At 31.6% G+C, this 18,103-nt stretch overlaps 1 protein-coding gene and 1 pseudogene across 1 annotated transcript; both read left to right on the forward strand.

The window, feature by feature from the left end:
- The first annotated feature begins 1,696 nt into the window (after nucleotides 1-1,696).
- Nucleotides 1,697-5,552, forward strand: LOC139497663 (uncharacterized). Its single transcript, XM_071285894.1, has 2 exons — nucleotides 1,697-2,341; nucleotides 4,417-5,552. Exons 1-2 carry the CDS (start codon nucleotides 1,697-1,699, stop codon nucleotides 4,426-4,428), a joined length of 657 nt encoding a protein of 218 aa, XP_071141995.1. The 3' UTR covers nucleotides 4,429-5,552.
- On the forward strand, nucleotides 3,040-5,552 carry LOC139498704 (integrase/recombinase xerD homolog; annotated as a pseudogene).
- Nucleotides 5,553-18,103: the final 12,551 nt, after the last annotated feature.

Below are 18,103 nucleotides of genomic sequence, written 5' to 3' on the forward strand. Positions count from 1 at the left end.
ATGTATATTCCTTGACTGGTAAGTAAAAATATATATGATATAAAATCATATTCTTTTGTGATGTAAATCGTAAATATATGTGTGTGATTTTCTATTCCAAATACGGAAATCACACGAATTTCGAATGTCGCCAAGAAAAACTCCAAATATCGGTGTGAATTAAAATACTTAATTTCATCTGAATCATGATTAGATTTACGCTTTTTATTTGACACCATATTGATTTTTTTAACCACAAAAATATTTTAGAATCAAAAGTAATAATATACACTTTGATTTACCCATTTAACCAATGAACAGTCTCCGGGACAAGTTTGCAATTCCGCTGAGTGCAAAAGTTGTCACCTTAATTTTTGGAGTTAAGTCAAAATGAAGTTGATAACTTGGTTGGTATTGGTTCCCTGATATTTGTCCTAAATTTTTTTGGCTCTAGTACCACTGTTGAAAAAGTTATGCCCCTTTTTTTCAACAATTTCCTCAGAGGAAAAGTAGTTTTCCTCAAGGGAAATCAAATTTCCCTAAAGGAAAAAGAGTTTTTCTCAAGGGAATTTTTTTTTCCTCAAGGGAAAAAGATTTCTCTTAGGGAATTTGCTACATAAATATTTCCTTTGAAGAAATTCTATTTCCTTAGAGGAAATTCTATTTCCTTAGAGGAAATTCTATTTCCTTTGAGGTAATTCTTTTTCCTTTGAGGAAATTTGCGGCTTCAAATTTTCCTTTGAGGAAATTCTATTTCCTTTGAGGAAATTTGCGGCTTCAAATTTTCCTTTGAGGAAATATTTTTTCCTGTGATGAAATTTGCAGCTTCAAATTTTCCTTGGAGGAAATACTTTTTCATGTGAGGAAATTTTTGACAAACACTTTTCCTCGAGGGAAAATTCAAGACAACAAATTTCCTCTAAGGAAATCATTGTTCTTCAAATTTCCTGTAAGGAAATTTCCGAACATCAAATGTCCCTTAAGGAAATGTTTTCCCCTATTTTCCCTCTATGAAAATTTCATAACAGTACAAACATTATAAAAATAATTTTTCCTAGACTGAATTATTGATACAAAAGATAATTAAAACTTTAATACAAATTTTCATGGTGAGTAGTAAACATACAAAAACAAAAGGCTGACTGTTAAACATGTTTTAAGACAATACAATAATAGGCAAAACGCTATGAATATCATACCATTTGTGATGTTATTAATATTGTGCTCATATTTGCATATTAAATAAAATAAACACTGTTCATGTTAAATTAATTTGTCTTCTGTTTCAGCTGCTGTGTACAATTATTCGACCCCCTACATAACAGTTCAGTGCATAAATAATTCCATCCACAAGACATCTTCCTTCAATTGGTTGAATAAATTTTGGCAACTTGTTCTTCAAACATCTTCTCTGTATATTTGATATGATCATGGAAGTATTATATTGACAGGAAATATATTTTTCAGCGTTTCGCAGTATAGCGGAAAAATACTGTCTTAAAGTTTCTATAATATATTGTATGGGTCAATCATGTATGATTCGATAGGTCAGGTGACCTAATGTTTTGTTATGTTAATTTGTTTTTCGCGGGTTCGTGAAAAAATTGTCTAGGTGGTCATTCTAGCCGTAGACATCGTACAGTTAAAATGTCGGAGCCGGTACAGCTAGATTCTTTAATTAAACAACGTGTGCAAGAATCTGTTTCAACCGCACCGAATGATATTGATGGACAGGATTATCAAAAGCAGTTTCGACGCTTTCCAAAAGTCGACGAACGAAAATCAACGACAATTGTCAGAAACACAACTTGCCAAGATTGAAGAAATGAATTCAGACAATTACGTGTTTAAGAGAAAGGGGAATGAAGAACAATTTAAAGTCAATTCCAAAGTTGCCAACAAGTTGAAGGAAGCTAGATGTTTTCTGAGGGAAGACCCGGAGCAAACCGAACAGACCCAAAAGGCAGCACAAAGTATCAGTGAAGGTTTGGATATGTTACGTCATAGACAAAAGTTAGTTAAATTGGCAGATCAATCTGAGAGTGGCTGGAAAACAGTGACAGAATACGAAACTCATAGTCTGGCCGACGACTCTGAAGATGAAAAACGAATCATCAGAGCCGAAAACAAAGCTGCACGTAAAATCAAGAACGAAAAACAAAGTAAACAGCATAGATCAACCCCTTACAGTACCTCTCAGTCGTCGAGATTTAATTCCAACACACCTAGAAATAATGTTCCAGTTCAACGCCCAGGGAAATGTTATGAGTGTGGTATTCCCGGACACTGGAGAGTCGACCATCAAACTGGTGCTTTTGGTGCAACAATGCAAAGAAACAAGATTGACAAGATAAGTAAAAATGTAAATAGTTTTGATAAAACTGTAGAAAACTTTGATAGTTTTGACAAAAGCACAATAGCAAAAGATACGCATTCACAATTGGTCAAGCTTGATAACACATTTAAAAGTACAGTTAAAAAGGTGAACTCTAACGATTCACCGGTAAACAGGTTACGCAACGCGTACACTTATTGGCAAAGTATTAATGCAAACGACTATATTCTTAGTATTATTAGAGATGGTTACAGAATTCCGTTTTATACAGAACCTGAAAGCTGTAGTTTAAGTAACAATAAGACAGCATTTGATAATTCAGAGTTTGTTGAATCCGAGATCACTAAGTTAATTAGTCGGGGTTGTATATCTCAAGTACACGAGTTACCTAAAGTAGTCAATCCTCTCACAGTTGCGAGAAATAAAGAAAAATTCAGACTTGTTCTTGACTGCAGGCGTATAAACCCCCACTTACACAAATTTAGGTTCAAATATGAAGATGCTGTTGAAGCTAGTCATATGTTCGAAAAGGGGGATTATCTATTAACATACGATCTTCGATCGGCATATCATCATATTGAAATATTTGAGGATCACAAAACGTACTTAGGTTTCAGTTGGTTTCATGAACATGAAAAAGAAACAAAATACTACGTTTTAACCTATTACCTTTTGGTATAAGTACAGCAGGATACATATTTACTAAGGTCGTTAAATGCATTGTAAAATACTTAAGAGATCAAGGATTACAGATTATAATGTATCTTGATGATGGCATAGGCGGGGCAAGTGAAATTAGTAAGGCTATTTTCTGTAGCTTAACTGTACGTTATGCTTTAAGGTCGGCTGGTTTTTTAATTGCCGAAGAAAAGTGTAGTTGGGAACCAAGTCAATCAGTTACTTGGCTAGGTTTGGTGTGGGACATGAAAGATGGTATTGTTTATGTGACAGAAACTAGATTGAATAAGTTGAAAGATACGTTGAATGTGATCATTCACAGGTTGGGAAAAGGTGAAATAAAAGTAACAGCCAGGTTTTTGGCGTCCATTATTGGACAGATTATTTCTATGCAAGGGGCAATGGGCCCAGTAGTACGGCTGCGTACAAGGAGTATGTACGATTGCTTATTGTATAGAGCAAGTTGGAACGCTCCTGTGCTTTTGAATAGCAAAGCATTAGATGAAATTGTTTTCTGGAAGGAAAACGTAGCCATACTGAATGGCAGAGATTTGAGTATAGTGGAACAGTACTCTTGCATTGTTTATAGTGATGTCTCTGGTATAGGTTTCGGAGGGTATGCTGTCAGTATCAGTGATACTGAAGTTATGGGTAGTTGGAATTCTGTAGAAAGTTTGAAAAGCTCCACATGGAGAGAGTTAGAAGCTGTATATAGAGTTTTGTTGTCATTACTAGTAACATTACAGGGTGAAACTATTAAATGGTATACTGATAATCAAAATATTGTTTACATTATTAAGCAAGGTAGTAGAAAGGGCGATCTACAATTAATCGCTATCAAGATAGCCAATGTATGTAAGCTTAACAATATTTTATTGTTACCACAGTGGGTACCAAGAGAGGAAAACGTTAAGGCTGATCAGATCAGTAAAACTGTAGACTGCGATGACTGGGGAATAGACCCAGAAGTGTATTCAGTTCTAGATAATTTGTGGGGTCCTCATACGGTAGATCGATTTGCGTCAGATTATAATACAAAATGTTTGGTTTTCAACTCTAAGCACTGGTGTCCTAATACTTCAGGTATTAATGCTTTCGATCAAGATTGGAAAAGCGAAATTAATTGGATTGTACCACCACCTTCACTTGTTTCCAAATGTATTCAAAAAATGAAACAAGAAAAATCTATCGGTACACTAATTGTTCCATACTGGAGGTCAGCTCCTTTTTGGCCAATTTTAAACGTTGGTTTTGAAGGTTCGCAAAAATTTGCTAGTTTTGTAGGTGACAGCAGATCGTTGTTATCAAGTGTAGTTATGAGAGGAAGAGGAAAGAACGGATTATTCGGTAAGACCGATACAAATTTCACTTTGTTGGCACTTAAAATTAGATTTTAGATATTTATTATTGTATTTGTTTTTTAGGGATCGGGTTAAAATGTACCATTCAAAAAGAGATTTCACAGTGTGGAGCGATTTCAGAAAATTTCACTCATCTTGGTGGGAAAATGGAAGAATTTTTGTTACATTAACATAGTAGCAACACCAATAGTAAATATTTTTATTCTTTTAAACGTTGGGAACAGTTCATATCTAAAGAAGGAGGAAAATCTATTCCCGCTTCTCCAATTCACGTTGCGTTATACTTAACCCATTTACTGGATAAAGGCTCGTCTAAAAGTGTTGTGCAATCTGCCGTTTACGGGATCAAGTGGGCGCATAACATTCAAGGAATTCAAGATCCGACAACAAATTCTTTCGTTGTGAATTTAATGGAAGCTGCAAAACGACAACCACAAAGACCGAAAGTGAAAAACGATCACATTACCGTAGGTGTTTTGATAAATTTATGTTCTAGGTACAAAGATTGTAATGATTTACTTGTTATACGGGATTTAACTATGATTATTTTATGTTTTGCTGGTTTTCTTCGCTATGATGAAGTAAGCAGTATTCGTTGTAAGGATATAGTTTTCAAAGATGATCATTTTTCAATCAAGATATTTAAGAGTAAAACTGATCAATATAGATTAAGTGACGAAATTGTCATTTGTAAAGGAGAGTCAATTGCCTGTCCATATTTATTATTGAAAAAGTATTTTCAATTAGCTATGATTAATTCTGAATCAGATAATTTTTTATTTAGACCAATTTTCAGATCAAAACAAGTTTGTTCATTAATATATAAAAATAAACGGTTAAGCTATACCAAAGCTAGAGAATGTATAGTTTCTAGGTTAAAAAGTATTTGTCCTGATTTAAACATTGGTTTGCATTCTTTGAGAGCAGGTGGGGCTACTGCAGCCGCCAATTCAGATGTAAACGAACGTTGTTGGAAACGACACGGTCGGTGGAAAAGCGACACTGCTAAAGATGGTTACGTGGCCGATTCACTTGATCATCGGCTTCAGGTTACGAAAAAAATTGGTTTGTGAATGTTTAGGGTTTGAATTTTATTTTCTATTATGATTTATGATTTTGACCAGTATCTTGCATTGTATTCATATTGCATTTCTCACGCCCGTTCTTTGTTTTTCTAGTCTGTCTGAACGGCAAAATGCATATTTTAGTTGAGTCTAATTTAGTGGCCAAAATTATTGTGTAGTTAGGACATATATTTTTCAGCGTTTCGCAGTATAGCGGAAAAATACTGTCTTAAAGTTTCTATAATATTTTGTATGGGTCAATCATGTATGATTCGATAGGTCAGGTGACCTAATGTTTTGTTATGTTAATTTGTTTTTCGCGGGTTCGTGAAAAAATTGTCTAGGTGGTCATTCTAGCCGTAGACATCGTACAGTTAAAACTTCCTTTTTGCATAAATAAAAATGTTTTTTTATATGATGGAGTACGGCATCATTACCCAGAAACGGTTCTTGCATCATGTTACCTCCCTTGACTTAGATGGTCGATGTTTTTGAAGCTCATACAAAAACTTGGTTTTAACAAGGATTTATACAATTTGTGCAATTTTGGATTAGATGGTTTGCTTCCGATATAGTTCTACTTTGCAGTGAGTGTTGATTTTTGTTGTTTATTACAATATCATAAGACTTATACTATAACAAGTTTATTGAAAATTTGCATTGACATAACTGAAAATAACTCACTAACCAACCGTCCACAGTAAAGTAAACACTAAAATACCCAACGGCTATTTGTTATTCAGTGAACTTTGAACTTTGAACTTTTGCACTGAAATGGGTAAAAAGAATAACGGTAATGGTAATACCAGGAATAAATCTACTCAGGACAAAAGTAAAAGCAATGATGTCATTGATGGTAATACCTTAGATGATTCGGTGAATGTAATTGGTGCCATCACAGAAGCCCATAACGTAATTTACAATGATGACGAAACTTTGTTCGGACATCTGTTCGACAATACGCAATCCCAATCAAATAAGTTAAAAAGAAAACTTTCAACAGTCAGTGACAGTGAAAGTGAGTCAGATTCATTAAAAACTACAAAACAACATAAAACGCACTAAAAACCTCCAGACAACAGTAAGCGGTAGTGCTGAGGGTAATAAAACCAAATCCGTTAGTAATGTAATTACGGAAGCTGAAGTACATATGGACTCAAGTATATCTCCTGATTTGCGCATTCTTAGTCAAATGATCAGTACCCTCTCGCATGATATGCGCAATATTTTTGGCGATATGAATACACGCATTAATGACCTGGAAAGAAATCTAGAGCGTAAAATAACTGTTAAGGTTAATCAAATCATTGATAAGCGTGTCAGTTCGGAAATTAAAAAAGTCCGATCAGAGGTCAACGCCGTTGTAGATTCTTTGCGACTAGATATTGACGAAGACTTGCAAGTGGTAGAGAAAAAACTAGAGGATTTTTCAAAACAAATAACCAATCAATCTACTAGCAATATTGATTGTAATCTAGTTATCAGGAACCTTCCGGAGAGTACCAATGAAAATATCGAATCAAAAGTTTCCGCCTTGTTCAGAGAAGGGCTAAAAGTGCAAATTACCCCAATAAACTGTGAACGTAAACAGAGCCGAAGTACGCATTCTAGTGGTGTTGTTATAGTCTCGTGCAAGTCCAAAGCAGTTGTAAATGATGTTATGTCAGCTAAATACAAACTGAAATCTAGTCGTCAGTACAGTGGTGTTTTCATACACAGAGATCAGACTGTTCAACAACGTATTGAACGTAAAAACTTTCAGACAATCGTAGATGTGTTAAAGTCTGTTGATCCACATATCAATATGAAGGGCGCGGAAGTTATTGCCAGTCGTTATGTTAATAGCAGAAGATCTTCCGATAACCGCAGCGAACATGAGAGTAGGGGGACTTCTCATACACAACAAAATACGTCACGACGTGGAACGAACAATTCAACACGAAGTAACACTTCCAACTTACACAGTAACTACAACGCAAGAACAAGTTATCGGGAACAGAACAACGAACACAGCAGTAGAAACCAGCATCAACAGTGGAGAAGAGGTAGATGGTAGTTATCTGCAGGTTTTTGGAATGTAAATAACTGGAATAAAAACACTAACTCTGATAATTGTATTCTTCGCTCTATTTGTATAAATAAACTCGATTTAGATATTATATGTATTGGTGAAACTCATTTGAAAGGAGATGATGTATTATTTATTAATGGTTATAAATGGATAGGTCAAAATAGAAAAGCATTACATAGAAATGCAAAAAATGGATCTGGTGGTGTAGGTATTTTTATAAAAATGTATTTATATGACTTATTTCATATTACTATATTAGACGATTCATTTGAAGGTATTTTGTGGATAAACTTTATCAGGTCAGGAATAACCACCAATTGGTGGGTTATACCTCAATTGACGTATAATCCACCAATTGACATATAATGGTATAGACCAATTGGTGTATAATTCTTTGTTTTTCAAAACAAATTATTCCACCAAAATGGAGCATTGTTTTCTTAAAACCATATTATGGTATGAAAACTTGTCAACCATTTCTAGTTTAGTATTGTAACATAACATATTGCATTTTATCAATAATTATATTTGAAGTTTCTTCTATTGTCATCTTGTCAATTCTTGATTGGCAAATTTACCTGTAATCACCTGTCAATGGACATCATTACTGTCTGCAGTCATGTGATCATGAGTACAACTCCAAAGGTGAATGGAGCTCTTTGTTAATACTTAACTTTCATTATCAAAAGTCAATCATGGTCAATAGCACAAATGTTTCAACAAAAGATTTGTTGTACACATGCATTCTCAAGAGATGCAGCAGGCTTTGACAAAACTGAAATTTTCGAAGGACTCAATAAGGGTCATAAAATAGGTTGCAAGTTGCAAAATCATGCTCCTATCTCACACTAGCATTTAAATACAAAAAACTTGCATTATACATCAATTGGTCTATACCAATATACCTCAATTGGTGGATTATACGTCAATTGAGGTATAATCCACCAATTGGTGGTTATTCCTGACCTGTTTATTGAAAAATCATCTGAATTTGAATTTAATATTTGCATTTGTTATTTACCTCCAGAAAATTCAACACGTCAAATCGATAAAGATACTTTCTTTGACACTTTAATCACACAAGTTTATGAACATCAAAATAAAGGGCCGTTTTTCATTTGCGGAGATTTTAACAGTAGATGTGGTAATGAAAGTGATTATATTGAGGGTGTTGACAATTTATGTCAAAGAGATGTCATTGATTTTAAGTGTAATTCATACTGCAATGCATTTATTGATTTCCTTATTAGTGTTAATTGTTGTATACTCAATGGTAGAAACTTTGTAAACAATGATTTTACATGTGTATCGACAAAAGGCTGTTCAGTGGTTGATTATTGCATTGTACCTTATGATAATTTAAACTTGTTTAAAGATTTTTGTGTTATACGAGCAAATGATCTGGTCACGTCCGCATGCTTCGACGTGAACGGGGTAGATTTAAAACTAATACCTGATCATTCATTAATTAAATGGAGTATAGATTTAAATGCTTTTATGTCTTATGTACAACCAACTACGAAGTTTGAGAAATTTGATTTTAATAAAATTCCTGCAAATTTTATGAATACCAATAGCATTTTTCAAAATATATGTTCATTAATAGAAAACCTTTAGACTGTTGAACATCAACAAAATTGTGTAAATGGCATTTATGATGATTTTTGTAAAACGGTTGAATCAGAGATGTCTGATAAAATACCAAGTAAGACTATTTTTGTTGGTGGTAAGCAATCAAATAAAAAATATCGGAATAAGAAACCCTGGTGGAATGAATCTTTGAGTAAATTGTGGTATGAGATGTGTAATGCTGAAAAAGCATGGAATAAAAGTAATAACATGCAACAAAAACAGCTAATAAATTTCTTTTTTTATTTCGATATTACCTATATTTCTCCTATTACTTCAACCACCTTTACAAAAATGTATGCTTCTTTCGAAGGCAGATTGTGAGAGCAAATGAACGGTGACTCCTTATTTTTATTTTATTTTTCTATTAACTATAAGATAAAGTTCATTTATAGAAAAATATAGAGAAATCCTATATAAATGATTTAGACCCGCGAACCCCCTTAAGTTCAAATAAAGTGACAATCATTGCATGTCAAAGCAACACCTTCTGGTGTCCTGTACTGAAAAAATCAACATACCTTACATTGCATATAAGAAAGAACTGGTTCCCGGAACTTCGGATGTACCAAAACAGGTACTTCCGATCTGACAAAAAGGCAAAATGTACCCTCCTTTTTAAATTTCATGCCATTTTTTTATTATTCAAATTTATTAGTCAAAAATTGTTCTGCAATGATCACCAGTCATGCAGCTTTCATTTGATACCGAAATTAATAAAATATTCTATATATATTGAAAGTTATGTCCATGCGTAGGAACTATTTTGTGTTAAATATGTACTACTTTCTGGTATGTGCTTTCTGGCCGGGCCTGAATTAGTGGTGTTACACCTATAACAGAACCAAACTTGCTATATTGACTTGAGCATTACTTTATTTCATTCTATGATATATTTCAAGCAATAAAAAACATATAAAGCTTTAGTCCAAATACTATTTTATTAATTTTAAGCTCAAATTGGACTGGTAGTAACATATGGGTTATTCAAAGAAAACTGCATATGGATATTACCATTGGCCAATATACCTTTTTCATTCTCAATATTATTGTTTTATTTATTAATTTCTATTAGGAAAGCTATGTGCTTACTAATAGTCATATTTTTATCAGAGGTTCTTCATTAAATAAAAATATATCAGTTTAAACTTAAGACATAAATGAGAAATTATCCCCCCTTTTTTCTTGAAACTGGAAAAGGGCATTTTTTTGTATATACCATAATTCTGTGGTAAAACATAGATTAATAAGAGCGATTTATATATCCCTCAGCTAGATAACTTGCTAAACTGGTTCAAAATTGCATGTACAGTGAGATTTTAGAATTCTTATATGAGTATGTACCATTTGCCTTGATTGTAAAAGGCTACCATAAGAAAAACAAAAAAACTTGAAAAATCATAAGATTATTTTGACCAAGAGCTATTTTGTTCCATATACAAGTCATAAAATACTTGTTTTATTGATTTCAATCAGAAAAAATGCAAAAATAAGAACTTGGAGTCAAGTCTTAACTGCATGCATGCTGTATGACCATAAAAGGCTAACATACTTGAGTATGCCAATTTAAGAGCTTAAATTTCCCATAAGCAAGACGGTTGACCAAAAAAGATGATTAAACATGATTACTAACATCAAATTGGACTTATTTTCATTGGAAAAGGTACAACTTCTAAAAATTGGATTTCTGGTGATTCTCTGTAATAGGAAGTACACCACTAATTAATGGCCCCATTGCTTTCTATGTTAAATTCCTCAATTTCGAGTGGTCACAGCTCTTTTATCTTCAGTTCAAATAAAGTGACAATCATTGCATGTCAAAGCAACACCTTCAGGTGTCCTGTACTGAAAAAATCAACATACCTTACATTGCATATAAGAAAGAACTGGTTCCCGGAACTTCGGATGTACCAAAACAGGTACTTCCGATCTGACAAAAAGGCAAAATGTACCCTCCTTTTTAAATTTCATGCCATTTTTTTATTATTCAAATTTATTAGTCAAAAATTGTTCTGCAATGATCACCAGTCATGCAGCTTTCATTTGATACCGAAATTAATAAAATATTCTATATATATTGAAAGTTATGTCCATGCGTAGGAACTATTTTGTGTTAAATATGTACTACTTTCTGGTATGTGCTTTCTGGCCGGGCCTGAATTAGTGGTGTTACACCTATAACAGAACCAAACTTGCTATATTGACTTGAGCATTACTTTATTTCATTCTATGATATATTTCAAGCAATAAAAAACATATAAAGCTTTAGTCCAAATACTATTTTATTAATTTTAAGCTCAAATTGGACTGGTAGTAACATATGGGTTATTCAAAGAAAACTGCATATGGATATTACCATTGGCCAATATACCTTTTTCATTCTCAATATTATTGTTTTATTTATTAATTTCTATTAGGAAAGCTATGTGCTTACTAATAGTCATATTTTTATCAGAGGTTCTTCATTAAATAAAAATATATCAGTTTAAACTTAAGACATAAATGAGAAATTATCCCCCCTTTTTTCTTGAAACTGGAAAAGGGCATTTTTTTTGTATATACCATAATTCTGTGGTAAAACATAGATTAATAAGAGCAATTTATATATCCCTCAGCTAGATAACTTGCTAAACTGGTTCAAAATTGCATGTACAGTGAGATTTTAGAATTCTTATATGAGTATGTACCATTTGCCTTGATTGTAAAAGGCTACCATAAGAAAAACAAAAAAACTTGAAAAATCATAAGATTATTTTGACCAAGAGCTATTTTGTTCCATATACAAGTCATAAAATACTTGTTTTATTGATTTCAATCAGAAAAAATGCAAAAATAAGAACTTGGAGTCAAGTCTTAACTGCATGCATGCTGTATGACCATAAAAGGCTAACATACTTGAGTATGCCAATTTAAGAGCTTAAATTTCCCATAAGCAAGACGGTTGACCAAAAAAAGATGATTAAACATGATTACTAACATCAAATTGGACTTATTTTCATTGGAAAAGGTACAACTTCTAAAAATTGGATTTCTGGTGATTCTCTGTAATAGGAAGTACACCACTAATTAATGGCCCCATTGCTTTCTATGTTAAATTCCTCAATTTCGAGTGGTCACAGCTCTTTTATCTTAAGTTCAAATAAAGTGACAATCATTGCATGTCAAAGCAACACCTTCTGGTGTCCTGTACTGAAAAAATCAACATACCTTACATTGCATATAAGAAAGAACTGGTTCCCGGAACTTCGGATGTACCAAAACAGGTACTTCCGATCTGAAAAAAAGGCAAAATGTACCCTCCTTTTTAAATTTCATGCCATTTTTTTATTATTCAAATTTATTAGTCAACAATTGTTCTGCAATGATCATGCACCAGTCATGCAGCTTTCATTTGATACCGAAATTAATAAAATATTTTATATATATTGAAAGTTATGTCCATGTGTAGGAACTATTTTGTGTTAAATATGTACTACTTTCTGGTATGTGCTTTCTGGCCGGGCCTGAATTAGTGGTGCTACACCTATAACAGAACCAAACTTGCTATATTGACTTGAGCATTACTTTATTTCATTCTATGATATATTTCAAGCAATAAAAAACATATAAAGCTTTAGTCCAAATACTATTTTATTAATTTTAAGCTCAAATTGGACTGGTAGTAACATATGGGTTATTCAAAGAAAACTGCATATGGATATTACCATTGGCCAATATACCTTTTTCATTCTCAATATTATTGTTTTATTTATTAATTTCTATTAGGAAAGCTATGTGCTTACTAATAGTCATATTTTTATCAGAGGTTCTTCATTAAATAAAAATATATCAGTTTAAACTTAAGACATAAATGAGAAATTATCCCCCCTTTTTTCTTGAAACTGGAAAAGGGCATTTTTTTGTATATACCATAATTCTGTGGTAAAACATAGATTAATAAGAGCAATTTATATATCCCTCAGCTAGATAACTTGCTAAACTGGTTCAAAATTGCATGTACAGTGAGATTTTAGAATTCTTATATGAGTATGTACCATTTGCCTTGATTGTAAAAGGCTACCATAAGAAAAACAAAAAAACTTGAAAAATCATAAGATTATTTTGACCAAGAGCTATTTTGTTCCATATACAAGTCATAAAATACTTGTTTTATTGATTTCAATCAGAAAAAATGCAAAAATAAGAACTTGGAGTCAAGTCTTAACTGCATGCATGCTGTATGACCATAAAAGGCTAACATACTTGAGTATGCCAATTTAAGAGCTTAAATTTCCCATAAGCAAGACGGTTGACCAAAAAAGATGATTAAACATGATTACTAACATCAAATTGGACTTATTTTCATTGGAAAAGGTACAACTTCTAAAAATTGGATTTCTGGTGATTCTCTGTAATACAGAACCAAACTTGCTATATTGACTTGAGCATTACTTTATTTCATTCTATGATATATTTCAAGCAATAAAAAACATATAAAGCTTTAGTCCAAATACTATTTTATTAATTTTAAGCTCAAATTGGACTGGTAGTAACATATGGGTTATTCAAAGAAAACTGCATATGGATATTACCATTGGCCAATATACCTTTTTCATTCTCAATATTATTGTTTTATTTATTAATTTCTATTAGGAAAGCTATGTGCTTACTAATAGTCATATTTTTATCAGAGGTTCTTCATTAAATAAAAATATATCAGTTTAAACTTAAGACATAAATGAGAAATTATCCCCCCTTTTTTCTTGAAACTGGAAAAGGGCATTTTTTTGTATATACCATAATTCTGTGGTAAAACATAGATTAATAAGAGCAATTTATATATCCCTCAGCTAGATAACTTGCTAAACTGGTTCAAAATTGCATGTACAGTGAGATTTTAGAATTCTTATATGAGTATGTACCATTTGCCTTGATTGTAAAAGGCTACCATAAGAAAAACAAAAAAACTTGAAAAATCATAAGATTATTTTGACCAAGAGCTATTTTGTTCCATATACAAGTCATAAAATACTTGTTTTATTGATTTCAATCAGAAAAAATGCAAAAATAAGAACTTGGAGTCAAGTCTTAACTGCATGCATGCTGTATGACCATAAAAGGCTAACATACCTGAGTATGCCAATTTAAGAGCTTAAATTTCCCATAAGCAAGACGGTTGACCAAAAAAAGATGATTAAACATGATTACTAACATCAAATTGGACTTATTTTCATTGGAAAAGGTACAACTTCTAAAAATTGGATTTCTGGTGATTCTCTGTATAACAGAACCAAACTTGCTATATTGACTTGAGCATTACTTTATTTCATTCTATGATATATTTCAAGCAATAAAAAACATATAAAGCTTTAGTCCAAATACTATTTTATTAATTTTAAGCTCAAATTGGACTGGTAGTAACATATGGGTTATTCAAAGAAAACTGCATATGGATATTACCATTGGCCAATATACCTTTTTCATTCTCAATATTATTGTTTTATTTATTAATTTCTATTAGGAAAGCTATGTGCTTACTAATAGTCATATTTTTATCAGAGGTTCTTCATTAAATAAAAATATATCAGTTTAAACTTAAGACATAAATGAGAAATTATCCCCCCTTTTTTCTTGAAACTGGAAAAGGGCATTTTTTTGTATATACCATAATTCTGTGGTAAAACATAGATTAATAAGAGCAATTTATATATCCCTCAGCTAGATAACTTGCTAAACTGGTTCAAAATTGCATGTACAGTGAGATTTTAGAATTCTTATATGAGTATGTACCATTTGCCTTGATTGTAAAAGGCTACCATAAGAAAAACAAAAAAAACTTGAAAAATCATAAGATTATTTTGACCAAGAGCTATTTTTTTCCATATACAAGTCATAAAATACTTGTTTTATTGATTTCAATCAGAAAAAATGCAAAAATAAGAACTTGGAGTCAAGTCTTAACTGCATGCATGCTGTATGACCATAAAAGGCTAACATACCTGAGTATGCCAATTTAAGAGCTTAAATTTCCCATAAGCAAGACGGTTGACCAAAAAAAGATGATTAAACATGATTACTAACATCAAATTGGACTTATTTTCATTGGAAAAGGTACAACTTCTAAAAATTGGATTTCTGGTGATTCTCTGTATAACAGAACCAAACTTGCTATATTGACTTGAGCATTACTTTATTTCATTCTATGATATATTTCAAGCAATAAAAAACATATAAAGCTTTAGTCCAAATACTATTTTATTAATTTTAAGCTCAAATTGGACTGGTAGTAACATATGGGTTATTCAAAGAAAACTGCATATGGATATTACCATTGGCCAATATACCTTTTTCATTCTCAATATTATTGTTTTATTTATTAATTTCTATTAGGAAAGCTATGTGCTTACTAATAGTCATATTTTTATCAGAGGTTCTTCATTAAATAAAAATATATCAGTTTAAACTTAAGACATAAATGAGAAATTATCCCCCCTTTTTTCTTGAAACTGGAAAAGGGCATTTTTTTGTATATACCATAATTCTGTGGTAAAACATAGATTAATAAGAGCAATTTATATATCCCTCAGCTAGATAACTTGCTAAACTGGTTCAAAATTGCATGTACAGTGAGATTTTAGAATTCTTATATGAGTATGTACCATTTGCCTTGATTGTAAAAGGCTACCATAAGAAAAACAAAAAAACTTGAAAAATCATAAGATTATTTTGACCAAGAGCTATTTTGTTCCATATACAAGTCATAAAATACTTGTTTTATTGATTTCAATCAGAAAAAATGCAAAATTAAGAACTTGGAGTCAAGTCTTAACTGCATGCATGCTGTATGACCATAAAAGGCTAACATACTTGAGTATGCCAATTTAAGAGCTTAAATTTCCCATAAGCAAGACGGTTGACCAAAAAAAGATGATTAAACATGATTACTAACATCAAATTGGACTTATTTTCATTGGAAAAGGTACAACTTCTAAAAATTGGATTTCTGGTGATTCTCTGTAATACAGAACCAAACTTGCTATATTGACTTGAGCATTACTTTATTTCATTCTATGATATATTTCAAGCAATAAAAAACATATAAAGCTTTAGTCCAAATACTATTTTATTAATTTTAAGCTCAAATTGGACTGGTAGTAACATATGGGTTATTCAAAGAAAACTGCATATGGATATTACCATTGGCCAATATACCTTTTTCATTCTCAATATTATTGTTTTATTTATTAATTTCTATTAGGAAAGCTATGTGCTTACTAATAGTCATATTTTTATCAGAGGTTCTTCATTAAATAAAAATATATCAGTTTAAACTTAAGACATAAATGAGAAATTATCCCCCCTTTTTTCTTGAAACTGGAAAAGGGCATTTTTTTGTATATACCATAATTCTGTGGTAAAACATAGATTAATAAGAGCAATTTATATATCCCTCAGCTAGATAACTTGCTAAACTGGTTCAAAATTGCATGTACAGTGAGATTTTAGAATTCTTATATGAGTATGTACCATTTGCCTTGATTGTAAAAGGCTACCATAAGAAAAACAAAAAAACTTGAAAAATCATAAGATTATTTTGACCAAGAGCTATTTTGTTCCATATACAAGTCATAAAATACTTGTTTTATTGATTTCAATCAGAAAAAATGCAAAAATAAGAACTTGGAGTCAAGTCTTAACTGCATGCATGCTGTATGACCATAAAAGGCTAACATACTTGAGTATGCCAATTTAAGAGCTTAAATTTCCCATAAGCAAGACGGTTGACCAAAAAAAGATGATTAAACATGATTACTAACATCAAATTGGACTTATTTTCATTGGAAAAGGTACAACTTCTAAAAATTGGATTTCTGGTGATTCTCTGTAATACAGAACCAAACTTGCTATATTGACTTGAGCATTACTTTATTTCATTCTATGATATATTTCAAGCAATAAAAAACATATAAAGCTTTAGTCCAAATACTATTTTATTAATTTTAAGCTCAAATTGGACTGGTAGTAACATATGGGTTATTCAAAGAAAACTGCATATGGATATTACCATTGGCCAATATACCTTTTTCATTCTCAATATTATTGTTTTATTTATTAATTTCTATTAGGAAAGCTATGTGCTTACTAATAGTCATATTTTTATCAGAGGTTCTTCATTAAATAAAAATATATCAGTTTAAACTTAAGACATAAATGAGAAATTATCCCCCCTTTTTTCTTGAAACTGGAAAAGGGCATTTTTTTGTATATACCATAATTCTGTGGTAAAACATAGATTAATAAGAGCAATTTATATATCCCTCAGCTAGATAACTTGCTAAACTGGTTCAAAATTGCATGTACAGTGAGATTTTAGAATTCTTATATGAGTATGTACCATTTGCCTTGATTGTAAAAGGCTACCATAAGAAAAACAAAAAAACTTGAAAAATCATAAGATTATTTTGACCAAGAGCTATTTTGTTCCATATACAAGTCATAAAATACTTGTTTTATTGATTTCAATCAGAAAAAATGCAAAAATAAGAACTTGGAGTCAAGTCTTAACTGCATGCATGCTGTATGACCATAAAAGGCTAACATACTTGAGTATGCCAATTTAAGAGCTTAAATTTCCCATAAGCAAGACGGTTGACCAAAAAAAGATGATTAAACATGATTACTAACATCAAATTGGACTTATTTTCATTGGAAAAGGTACAACTTCTAAAAATTGGATTTCTGGTGATTCTCTGTAATACAGAACCAAACTTGCTATATTGACTTGAGCATTACTTTATTTCATTCTATGATATATTTCAAGCAATAAAAAACATATAAAGCTTTAGTCCAAATACTATTTTATTAATTTTAAGCTCAAATTGGACTGGTAGTAACATATGGGTTATTCAAAGAAAACTGCATATGGATATTACCATTGGCCAATATACCTTTTTCATTCTCAATATTATTGTTTTATTTATTAATTTCTATTAGGAAAGCTATGTGC

This window comes from Mytilus edulis, chromosome 12 (genome assembly GCF_963676685.1).
Source record: "Mytilus edulis chromosome 12, xbMytEdul2.2, whole genome shotgun sequence".
NCBI classification, from domain to species: domain Eukaryota; kingdom Metazoa; phylum Mollusca; class Bivalvia; order Mytilida; family Mytilidae; genus Mytilus; species Mytilus edulis.